This window comes from Pteropus medius, unplaced genomic scaffold (genome assembly GCF_902729225.1).
Source record: "Pteropus medius unplaced genomic scaffold, Ma_sr-lr_union100, whole genome shotgun sequence".
NCBI lineage: Eukaryota > Metazoa > Chordata > Mammalia > Chiroptera > Pteropodidae > Pteropus > Pteropus medius.
Window position 1 is genome coordinate 3,260,202 of NW_024340696.1, and position 11,863 is coordinate 3,272,064.

The 11,863-nt window shown below is 35.0% G+C and overlaps 2 protein-coding genes across 2 annotated transcripts in view; one reads left to right on the top strand and one right to left on the bottom strand.

The window, feature by feature from the left end:
• Positions 1–8,887, top strand: part of GAS2 (growth arrest specific 2) — a 121,349-nt gene extending 112,462 nt beyond the window's left edge. The window contains exon 8 of the mRNA XM_039865875.1: positions 8,855–8,887. Coding sequence (XP_039721809.1) covers positions 8,855–8,872 — 18 coding nt within the window. The 3' untranslated portion in view covers positions 8,873–8,887. The remainder of the gene's footprint in view (positions 1–8,854) is intronic.
• SVIP (small VCP interacting protein) lies at positions 4,490–11,568 on the bottom strand. The gene is made up of 4 exons (XM_039865903.1): positions 11,408–11,568; positions 9,391–9,441; positions 8,654–8,767; positions 4,490–5,369 (listed from the first exon to the last, which is right to left on the bottom strand). Exons 1-4 carry the CDS (start codon positions 11,459–11,461, stop codon positions 5,355–5,357), a joined length of 234 nt encoding a protein of 77 aa, XP_039721837.1. The 5' UTR covers positions 11,462–11,568; the 3' UTR covers positions 4,490–5,354.
• Positions 11,569–11,863: the final 295 nt, after the last annotated feature.

Below are 11,863 nucleotides of genomic sequence, written 5' to 3' on the forward strand. Positions count from 1 at the left end.
AAAAAAAATTACTAAGAGCACTATCAGAGAGTTTACTATGTTTTCTTCTAGGAGTTTTATGGTTTTGAGTCTTATATTTAAGTCTTTAATCCATTTTGAGTTTATTCTTATATATGGTGTAACAAAATGGTCCAATTTTATTTTTTCTACGTATCTGTCCAGTTTTCTCAGCATCATTTATTGAAGAGACTGTCTTTACCCCATTATATATTCTTTCCTCCTTTGTCATAGATTGACATTATACGTGTGGATTTATTTTGAGGCTCTGTTCTGTTCCATTGATCTATGTGTCTGTTTTTATGCCAGTACCATGCTGTTTTGATTACTATAGCCTTGTAGTATAGTTTGATATCAGGTAGTGTGATACTTCCAAATTTGTTGTTCTTTCTCAGATTGCTGTGGCTATTCAGGACTTTTGTGGTTTCATATAAATATTAGGAATATTTGTTCTAGTTCTGTGAAAAATGCCTTTGGTATTTTGATAGGGATTGCATTGCTCTGTAGATTGCTTTGGGTAGTAAGGACATTTTAATGATGTTAATTCTTTCTATCCATGAGCATGATATATGCTTCCATTTATTTGTATCTTCTTCAGTTTCTTTCTTCAGTGTCTTAATAATTTTCTGAGTACAAGTCTTTTACCGTCTAGGCTAAATTTATTCCTAGGTATTTTACTTTATTTTATTTTTGATGCAATTGTAAATGGGATTGTTTTCCTAACTTCTCCCTCTGATAGCTCATTATTGTATAAAAATGCAACCAATTTCTGAATATTAATTTTGTATCCTGCTACTTTACTGAATTCATTTCTCAGTTCTAATAATTTTTTTGGTCACAATATAGAATTCTCTATGATGATGCTTCTTTATGTCTCTTTGACCACAAGTTAAAAAGGTTCTCTGCTTTTAAGGATCCATATGGTTAGATTGAGTCCACCTAGATAATCCAGTATAACCTTCCCATTTTAAGATCATTAACTGAATCATATTTGTGAAATACCTTTGCCATGTAATGTAACATATTCCTATGTTCCAGGAATTAGGATGTGAACATGTTTTAGAGAGAATGGTTTTATTTCTGCCTATGATGGTTATTTAAGTGTCACTAACAACATGGTGACAATTTACATTGGGGTCTAGTTGCTAGCTGAATGGCAATGAACCAGGAATATGTAAAAATGAGACTATATTCAAAAGGAAATGACCGAATGTAAATGGTTCTCACTCATTGACTCTTTAGTGAAAATTACTGTTTTTTAAAAATTGTTTTGGCTATTATAAATCTTGCATTTTCATATAAATTTTAGGATCATCTTATCAATTTCTCTGAAAAAGCTTGCTAGGATGTTGCATTGAATTTATTGATCAGAGAACTGCTATCTTGACAATGCTGAGTATCTCAATTCATGAACGTGCAATATTTCACCATTTATCTTTAAAAATTTTTTTTCAACGTTTTGTAGCTTTTAGTTCAGATCTTTTATTTCTTTTGTTTTTCCCTAAGTCTTTTATTCTACTTGATACTATGATTGGAATCATCTTCTGGTTTATTAATAGAGTTGACTTCCATATATTGATTTGGTATTCTGCAAACTTGCTAAACTCATTTTACAAATTTTTGTGTATTTAAGAATTTTCTGTATACTAGATACTTGGTATTTTTTTTAAACCTACTGTAAGTAGGTCTGATTGCTGACTAAGAAATGTAGAACGAGAAAAGTGCAGCTTAGGCATTAGGTAGACTGAGTTTATGATAATTCTTGGACTTATGACTTATGTGACACAATAAATTTCAGAGAAATACCCTAGAGAGAGCCAGTATCAGTGCAAAACTAATTAGTTCTGTTTGAGATAAGTTCAAAGTACTTGCAAAAGATGGCTCAAACCTGTTTTTTGACTGGAGGACATTAACTCAAAACAACAAGTCTAGTGCTATAAAAGACAAATTCTGGGCATAATAAAAGTATATCTAGGTCAAGTGATTTATCAATATTCAATTCTTAGATCACAATGATCATATTTAAAGGCAATATTTGCAAGATGAGGCATACTTAGAATAGGGAAAACAAGGTAATAAAAAGCCATGTCATATGGGAAACTTAGTGTCTGAGTTGTTTGGACACAAACTTCTGTGTCGAAGCATATTTTTCAAAGTCTGCTATATACACAAATGCCTCCTGTCAGTGGCTTTTGAGAAAATCAAGAAAAACATCCACAGTACCACATTTAAATCAACTTAAAGTATATATAGTAGTCATGGGAACTTGAGATGCTTGCTTGGAGATGTTAAAGGAAGACATACCTTAAATTTCAACACAGGTAGGTATACATATCTATTGACCTCTAACTGATCTGTTTATGCATGTTATTATACAAATCTAAAACTGACGAGTCACTTTTTCTTCTAAGGGCATAGCGTAATTCCTATCACAAAATAAACAAGTTGAACCTTCAGAGAAAAGGAAAATTCAAGGATTGTGCCAATTCTCTGGGGGTACCAAGGATACCTTTATATAGTATTATTTCTCTAAGAAAACAGGAAACTAATAACACCATTTCTCCTTTATAGAATTGAAGAAGAAACATGTTTATCTATAAATTCAGAGATTGTATGAACACACCAAATAGCCTTTAGCTGTGTTGTTTTCATTAATCCCGGAGATGAAAGCATCACTGAGGTTCCACTAGCCATTAACCCAAGTTCTAATTATTTAAGACGTAGTTTAGATAAAACTTTGTTAAACAGAGACATCCAAAGCCAATTTTTATACAGAAAAATTGTATATTTATATCCCTGTAAGGCAATACAGAATTTGTAACAAAACCATACGTGAGAAACTAATTATGTTCCAACCACAATTAGTGGAACAACGGTATCACATATAGGTGCTTAAAAAAACATGCAGTATGTCAACAATGGTTGTGTAAAATCTAATTTTTGTCACCTGTCATATTAATAGATCAGAATTAAAAAGGAATGACTTAAGCGTTTTATACCTTAACATGAGAGTTAGATATATACATTTTACTGTTTCATATATATTTTAGTAACTTGGGATGTTTGGGTGACATAAGCATTACTTTCCTATTTAAATTATGAATTATGGCAAATTGGCTCCAAGTTAAGGTTTTCATCAAGAACTGATTCATACCTTTATGAGATGTCTGGATGTATCTCTATGTGTGTGTACAATTTTTTTTTAGCAGTTATTTACTGGTTTCCTATCAGGCTTCTATCCTCCTTTCCCCTTCCCTTTCCTAACACTATTCCTAACATTTGAGTATCACCCCTTAGCACATGCAACCCATGTAGTTTTGGGGAAAGCTGATCACACCCATGGCTGGCTGGAGCAGCACATCCCAGTGTTCCCAGAAAGCATATGCCAGCATATCATTCATGGTTCAGCAATAAATAAGAATAGTATCTGGATATAAACTATTAGAAATAGGGCATTACCCCCTAGATGTAAACCTTTTGTTTACACGGACCCAAGTTGTAATTCTTTAAGGTGTAGTACAGATAAAATTAAAACAGAAGGAAGGATTTGTGCAGACAAGGACAGGTTCGGTTCCATATCCATTCAGCTATTAATAATCCTTTTTCCTTTCTGCCTTGGAAAAATTATGTTCAGAAAGTCAAAATTTTATTTCTAAAGTACAATGCAATAATTCCACTATCCTTTATGAACAAAAATATCACTAATCCTCTAAGGCAGGGGTCCCTAGCCCCCAGGCCATGGACTGGTACCATGGCCTGATAGGAAGTGGGCCGCACAGCAAGAAGTGAGAGGCAGGCATGGGAGTGAAGCCTCATCTGTATTTGCAGCCGCTCTCCAGAGCTAGCAACGCCATCTCAGCTCCACCTCAGAGCATCAGGCATTAGATTCTCATGAGAGTACCAGTCCCTGTGCCAAAAAGGTTGGGGACCGCTGCTCTAAGAGATGAAGAAAATTGAGTCCGACTATATGTCTTGCACGGAAATCATAGATGATGATCACGCCATAACAGGAAAGGTAATTTTTCCAATGAGAAGTCAATCTATACCATAGTTCAAACTCCTTAAAATTAACATACATACTGCAAGATACATAAGTCATGTGGGAAGAATGAGTAAGATAGTGGCTCAGTTTCCTTTCTGTCAATCAAATGAGCTGGTTTATTTAATTTAGTCCCTATTGGCACTTCGTATCTACAAATTCTAATTTAGGGCTCAGATTCTAGTCTTGCCATCCATGAGTTTGCAAACATAATAGCTAATTTAAAAATACAGCAAATATTCTACCTTGGCTTATTATATATTAAAAAGAAAAACTAAAACAAAATGCTATAAAACTCATGTTACTAATAAACAAAAATCTACAAAGTTTATGACTATGCATCATATAGAATTGCCTAATAGTTTTATGTTTAATGTAGTGCTTTTTAAATACAGTACCTGCATGTTTCTCTTTTCATACATTCATACTTGCCTTGGCAATTTCACGTCTGTATAAATTTTATGACTATTTTTTAATAAATACAAAAGAATGAAAACATCTATAAATTTGGATAAATACATTACTGCTCTGTATAACTCATCCAGAATCTTAGTCTAACTCATTCAATTACTACAAAGATCTTCATAGAACTGAATCTGATACTGTCCAATAGTACATCACTGCCCTCTCTTGGTATCACTAATATATAATTTTAAATTCAGCAAGCAAAAAAAAAAAATTAATGTAAAACACAGTATGTTAAGTTTATAAGCTACATAAATAGAAAATAAATTAGGAGGAATTCAATATTTTCTACAAACATTCGTTACTTGGTAAGTTACAAAAAATTTGCAGCGTTCCTTCATATAAGCCCTTCAAATGATTTTTCGTGATTTTCCCTGATAATCAGTTCAAAGGCACTAAGTCCCCAAGTTTAAGCAAAAGTCTTCATATATAATGAAATAAAAGGAGATAAAAGGCTAAGCAGCACAATGATAAACAGCTAGATCATTTTATGAATGAGGGAAAATGATATTGCAAATTTTAATATTTGAGATGTATGCAGAATCTTTACACGTGATGTACATACATTCGCTATTTAGGTCCACGTTTTAACTACTAAAAATGGCAAATTATCCACTACCTGCAGCAGAACAAATGTAGGAAAATAAGTATTTAATGAAATGTCTGGCCATTTTTTAAGTTGGAAAATCAAAACCATTTTCAACATTTCAATACTGAAAAAGCACTGCACTTAATGGCACTAAAATTACAAAGTCTGAATCTTCATTTATTCAAAGAGAAGAAATTAAATTGAAGATGTCCATTTGATTCCAGATATTAGTTGTTGGCAGTAGACTCTCACTCATATTATCCCTTATGAAACTGTCCACTAGAAAATAAAAATATACAGAGAAAAGTAAGTTTTATTTAGGTTATGTAACAATATTCCAAGTGAACGCACAGGTAAAGACAGGAACATGGGACATGCAAATGAAAACTGATTTTTGTGAATGGCAGTGATTAGTAAAATTTTACACTACAGTCAAAAGTCTGAAATAAGATATATGATGGTTTAAAAATACAAAGAAGTAAAAAATATATATATATCTGGTCAGGTTAAGGGTAGCTAAATCCCAAATATCCAATAAGCACTAATGGAAAACAAAACAAAACACCACCACACGAAAACGACAATGAAACTACAAAATGAAAATAAAGGAATTCTTATTTGAGGCAGGGAGCCAAGAAATAGTAGAAATCATTAAATAATGGTTTGGTAGTCTTTTCATTGCTTGAGATGAAAAACTATTCATTCCATTTGTTGTTCTGTTTAATCAAATCTGTTAAACCTGCAATAAGAAGTTCTGAAAGAGCCACTGGGATAGGACCAGGGGTATTTTCAGTCCATTAAGTAGTGTCTTCCAAGTACACCCAAGAAATATTATTTGGTGATATATATATATAAAATCTGTTGTATATTGGTGATAATATATATGTGTGTGTGTGTGTGTATATATATATATATATACATATATATATATATATATACACACATATATATATATGTATATATATATATATATTTGTAAATGCATTTTAAAAACAAGGTTTAATTCAAGTAAACTTGCTTTTCTTTATTGTAGGACTTCTTAGAGACTTGAATACTACGCCCTTTTAAATCTCCAAGAAAGGAATATAGTATATAATATAGTATTCAAGATTTTAAAACTTTTTTTTTTTTACAATGGTACTCCACTTTCCACAATCGTCTATCTCTTAGGACTAGTGTTAAAAATACTAGAGTAGTGATCCTCAGTCTGGTTTGACATTAGATTACCCTGGGGAGCTTTAAAAAGTACTGATGGCTATGTCCCACTCTCAGAGATTCTGATTATATGAGCTGGGGACCAAGATTTAGCCTTTTTTGAAAGCTCCTCATCTGACTAATGTGCAGCCAGGGCTCAGAGCCCTGCACGAGAGGTCTGCCATTACTCCTGTACTGGTGTATCCTGTACTGATGCTAGTTTGTATCCCAATGCCATCATTCTCTTGACTTCTTAAGATAAGGCTGCCTTTCCAGAAGAAAATGAGTAATACTAACATCAACTATCCCGGGAAGAGGCAGATCTAGTCTGGCGACGTGTAGAAGGCATGAAGACAGGGCAAGAGCATTTCCCTCATACTGTGGAGTCTGGTCAGATCAGGAAGAATCCAGCTACACTATAGGACATGCCAGACCAGTCTGTAGGATGGGCCTGATAGCAACCCTTAAAGAACCCTAGCTAGGCCCAGAGGGTTGAGAATTAAAGCTATCCTTTGCCTTTTACTCTTCTGTTATCCCTGAGCCCCCAACATTTTATTTTGAACTTAACTATACACTCTTGATGAGCTCTGCAGATGGTCAAGGGGAATGTCCTGTAAAGCCAGTGAGTGTGTTGGTAGTAGAAGTGACTGGGAATATTCCAAGTGCAAATGACACAGTGACAAAAGCAGTGGTTTATGAGAATGAGTTACTCTTAATGGGAAAATTCTGTGACCACTGTCCAGTTTAATGGCCTTGAGGATCATTTTTATTAAAGAAGCCAGAGAGATTTCCTACAAGAATAAAATACAAAGAAATAAAGGTACTAAATTTAACACTGTTTTTATTTTGAGTACTTCTGAGGGAACCAGGCACAGTATAAGGCCTAATTTATTTTTAATCTGTAGGCTTTGGGGCAGGGAAGCTTCAGGTTTCATTAAGAAAGCCCTTTTCTTTCTTAGAGCTTAAAAGTTGACGTTAAATTTGTTATGTCAGAAGTTGTTAAATAACTGCTCTTAATTCTGGTTCCATATAAAGTATCCTTTTCTTAAAATAGTATGACTTTAAGTCAGTACTTCCATTTCTTCTACTATGAAACAGTGGATCTCAGCATTATAACCAGTCCTACAATTTAATTTTCAAATTATTTGCTTTTGAGAACCCTCTATGAATTAAACCCAGAGATACATATCTTTATCTCAACAGAATATTGAAAGTAAGCATCTATACTTTTGACAAATATTTTACCTTGTATCTCTTAACTTTTATTTACACTAAATTTACTCAATTGTTGGGGAGTATATATATATAAAAAAAAACAAAAAAACAAAAAAAACCAAGCAAAATGGTCATGGCTATTTACCTTAATATTGAAACAAATTATTTTATACATTGTTAAAAGTTAACAATAAGTGTTTTAATTTCATTTATTAAATGAAATTAGATAAAGCTAAATCTTATCTCTATGTGATATTCTTGAGCCAGAATCACCTCTGCTCAGGATGCTCCTAAATTGCCTGACCCACAAATTATAAATATATATACATATATGTATTGATGTATAGTTTTGAGAGCAGAAAACTGAACTGAGAAGACAGTGAATTGATATAATTAACTAAAATTCAGGACACTATCCTTTTTACAAATATACTTACTTGAGAAATGTAATTACTTTAAAAAATAGACCAACAATCTTAATATCTGAACCATTATTTTCCTGAGTTTTAACATAAAATAAAACCTTTATAGTCCTGCTAGACTATAAAGATCCCCAAGTTCAAGGATCTTGTTTAACTTGTCCACCACTATATTTCCAGTGTCAAGGGCTGCAACTTACACTGGAATGTACATGTGTCACACTCACTCCTGTACACCCAAGTTAACATTTGCTTAACTATGATAATGAGTGACAATGAAAGCTCCAGTATACCAAATCACTGAGTAAAAAAAATGGATTATAAAAACACATTTATAGTGTAATCTAATTTAATAAGATTGATGTATAAATGGAGATGAGAAATGTCTGTCAAAATGACACTGAATTTGGGTGATTTTTCCTTTCGTTATATTCTTCCATATTGAGTTTTCTACATAGTTTACTATTAATTATATAAAGTATTAAGATATAGGATTAATATAATCAGAAAAAAAATCTATTTTCATTTTGAGAAAAAGAAAGTAAACCTATTCTAATAAATGTTAGAAAATGTCCAAAGGAACTGGTACTTCTTTCAATCGATATTTTTCATGCTTTAAAATTACTTCAAAATTTTCTGATAATTCATTTCAAGAGGAAATTAGTGAATGGACTGCTACTTAAGTTTTTAAAAATTCCAGGTAAATTTAAATCTTACATAAATTTTAATACTTACTCTAAGTCCACCTTCTGGTGGGGGCCCAGATGTAGCAATTTGTTTTTCTATTTTTTCCTTTTTCTTTCTCTTTTCTTCCACAGACTGAACATTCAAAATTCCCCGAGATGCTGCCTTTAAGAAATATGATTAGGGGTATAAAAAAAACAATAAAATCAGTACCTAAAAACTGAGGTGTGTTTTTTTGTTTTTGGTTTTCAGGTTTTTCTGTGGGGGTGAAGATTGGTCTACTTTTGATAACAAAGAATTAAACTACTTCTACAACAGCTTTATATAAAACACAGTATCATTTTCTCATTGGGTATTTTGTAACTATACAAATTTGCTCCTAAACTTACTTCCTGTCAGTGTTTCATAAGGCATGGTCATTTTATCCCAAGGAATAATGTTATTGAAAGGGCATCTCACATTATAGAAGACATCTGCATAGTCATTTTCATACATTAAATGATATAAATGCATTAACATAATTTATAAAAACAGATTATTTTGAAAAAAGACTATCTTTAAATATAAATTTACAGGATAACCAGGTATCATTTTTGCTTACTTAGATAATTGTTTGTACTTTATTCTTGATATCTACTAGTCGTAGATATAAAGTATTAAGATATAGGATTAATGTAATCAGAAAAAATCTATTTTCATTTTGGGAAAAAGATATCTATTAGTTATAGATATCAAGAATAAAGTACAAACTTAATTATCTAAGGAAGCAGTATTACTTTTACTCTCACCTCCTTCTGTCTTCTCTCTGCAGCCTCTGCAAGCTTTCTTCTTTTCTCTTCCTAAAGAAAATATGTAAAAAATGTTTTAAAATAAAACCACACATTATCATGGAAAACTTACACACTTGTATCTTACATGTAATAAAACAGTTTACAAAAATATTTAGCACTGGGCCAATAAGTTCCACAAAGACTGCCAGTATTAACAACATTTATAAAATAATCAACTTTCTGAATTTCATTTCTTCAAACAATATACTTTCAAATAAATACATGCCGATAATTATATAGATCTATGTCATATATTATACATACACAAGTTGACCTATAAAATAATCTATTTTTTTAAAAAAGGGTGGCTTACAAGCAAAAAAGGAGATAATAAAACAAGTGACATTTAATACTACAAGGAGGAAAAAACATGGTTTTGTACCACCAGTTATAAAGAAGTAGGTTGGTGTTTTTAGGAGAGGTTCATAAATGAAGTGGGCGAATCTCACTGTGTAGGATAGGAAGGACTGTAAAAAATTTATGAGAGGTGCTGTTCCATGTTGGGATACAGTGAATATTATTTTTCTATGTTATGTATTATAAAAATTTTAAATATGTAGAACAGTAAGTAGCATTCTCATGAGAGCTGTTGTTAATAATTCCCTTGTTTTCCATACCATAATTCATTCATTCATTTATTCATTGCACAAAATACAGTATGTGCAGAGCACATATCATGCCTCAGGAGGATACAGCGGTGAAACAACAGATAAATGTTTTCACCCAAATGTAACTTAAATTCCAGTGAGGGCAAACGGTCAAATACAATCAAGTAAATATGGGCCTGTCAGGTGGGTGGTATAGTGGGAGATCTATTTTACTTAGGGCGGTGGAGAAAAACCTCAAAGACAAAGTAACATTCAAGTAGTGAGCCATGTGGTTATCTGTGAGGATGGGGGTAGGGCTTAACAAATGCTGAGAGATTGAGGTTTTGTCAACAGCCAGATAAACAAAGTGAACATTTAAAAGCAACAGTAGCGGGACAGACAGGTGAACTTTCTGGTACTAATTTCCAGGTCATTTTTAGTACCTATAATCATATGGCCAAAGAGTTAATGTACTTCCCCTAAACAACTCATTTCTTTCAGCGAATTTTTAGCTAGGTAGAGTAGAGGAATTTAGGTTTTCTGTTATCAACTCCCTGTAAGGACTAGTAATGTAACGAGACTGTTAAAAACTCCAAACTACAAAAAGCATAAATGTATTGTACTAGTTAAATTTGAATTTCAGTTAAACAATGAATAATTTTTAGTGTATGTCCCAATACTGCATGGGACAAATCTATTTTTTAAAGAAGTATACCTTGTTTATCTGAATATTCAAATTTAACTAGTCCTGTATTTTTATTTGCTAAATATGGCAGCTCTTCAATTGTACGCTCTGGACTACATAAAATATTCTTTTTAAAGAAAAGGAAGAACTTAAAAGATAAACACTGAAGGGATACAATATCCAATAAAACTCAGGAACATAAGGGACTTTATTGAGCACCTTCTTTGAACAGCTGGTACAGACACAGGAAAATACACATTTCCTAGAACATCAACACTTCAGCTCACGCAGAAAGAGGAATTTCTTTTTGCACCCTAACTCCATCTACCGCATCGCCAAGAATGGCCCCTACACCGCACCGTCGGCGTACGCCTGCGTCCTACGAACTTCCAATTTTGCCAAAGTCTGCGAAAAGGACGGAGACCCCCGAGCCGCCTTTGGACAATTTCGAGTAACCAAAGCGAGGAGATCGACACCGAGGCGGCGACCCAGGTCCGGCTGGCAGGACCTCAACGTCCCTCGGAGCGCGACCACACGTCTTCGCCACCACGGTCCCCCACGGCGGGCTCTGGGGCCCGCGCCACCGCGCCCAACCGCCCGCCCAGGTGTCAGCAGCTCGGGGCCTCCCGCAGCCTCTCCCGGGAACAGGTGCGCGCGGCGCGGGCCGGCGGACGCGGAGACGCGGGAGCGCGGCCGTACTCACCACGTCCGGCGAGGGAGGCGCGGACTCCCCGGGACAGGGGAAACACAGCCCCATCGGGAGGCGGGTGAGTGCCAACTGCGCGGTCAGCCCCACGTCCCCAGTGGCCGTGCTCGCCGGGTCCCCAGCCGGGCGGGCGGCCCCGCGGCTCGGCTCCGCCCCCTGCTGCAACGCTCCCTTCTCCTCGCGGCCCCGCCCCACCCCTGCAGCCGCCTCCGCCCTCCCGACGCGGCTCCCCCACCCCCACCTTCATAGGCCCCGCCCCCGCGAGTGCCAGGCGGGCTTGGGACGAGGCCTCGGTGCCAGGGAACGCCTGCTGTGGGCAGCACGCAGAGGTGAGATGGAAAAGCTTGATTCGTGGCTCACCCCGTGCCTGGCCATTTACAAACAGGTGACAGGGCTCTGGATAGTTTATTTTACTTCTGTTGTGAGATGGGACTGTAACCTCCAAGAAATTAA

Coding starts and splice junctions, on each gene's coding strand:
- SVIP (XM_039865903.1), bottom strand. CDS start 11,461: ATGGGGCTGTGTTTCCCCTGTCCCGGGGAGTCCGCGCCTCCCTCGCCG. Junction 9,442..11,407: donor CGCCTCCCTCGCCGGACGTG/GTGAGTACGGCC, acceptor TATTTTCTTTAG/GAAGAGAAAAGAAGAAAGCT. Junction 8,768..9,390: donor CAGAGAGAAGACAGAAGGAG/GTGAGAGTAAAA, acceptor TATTTCTTAAAG/GCAGCATCTCGGGGAATTTT.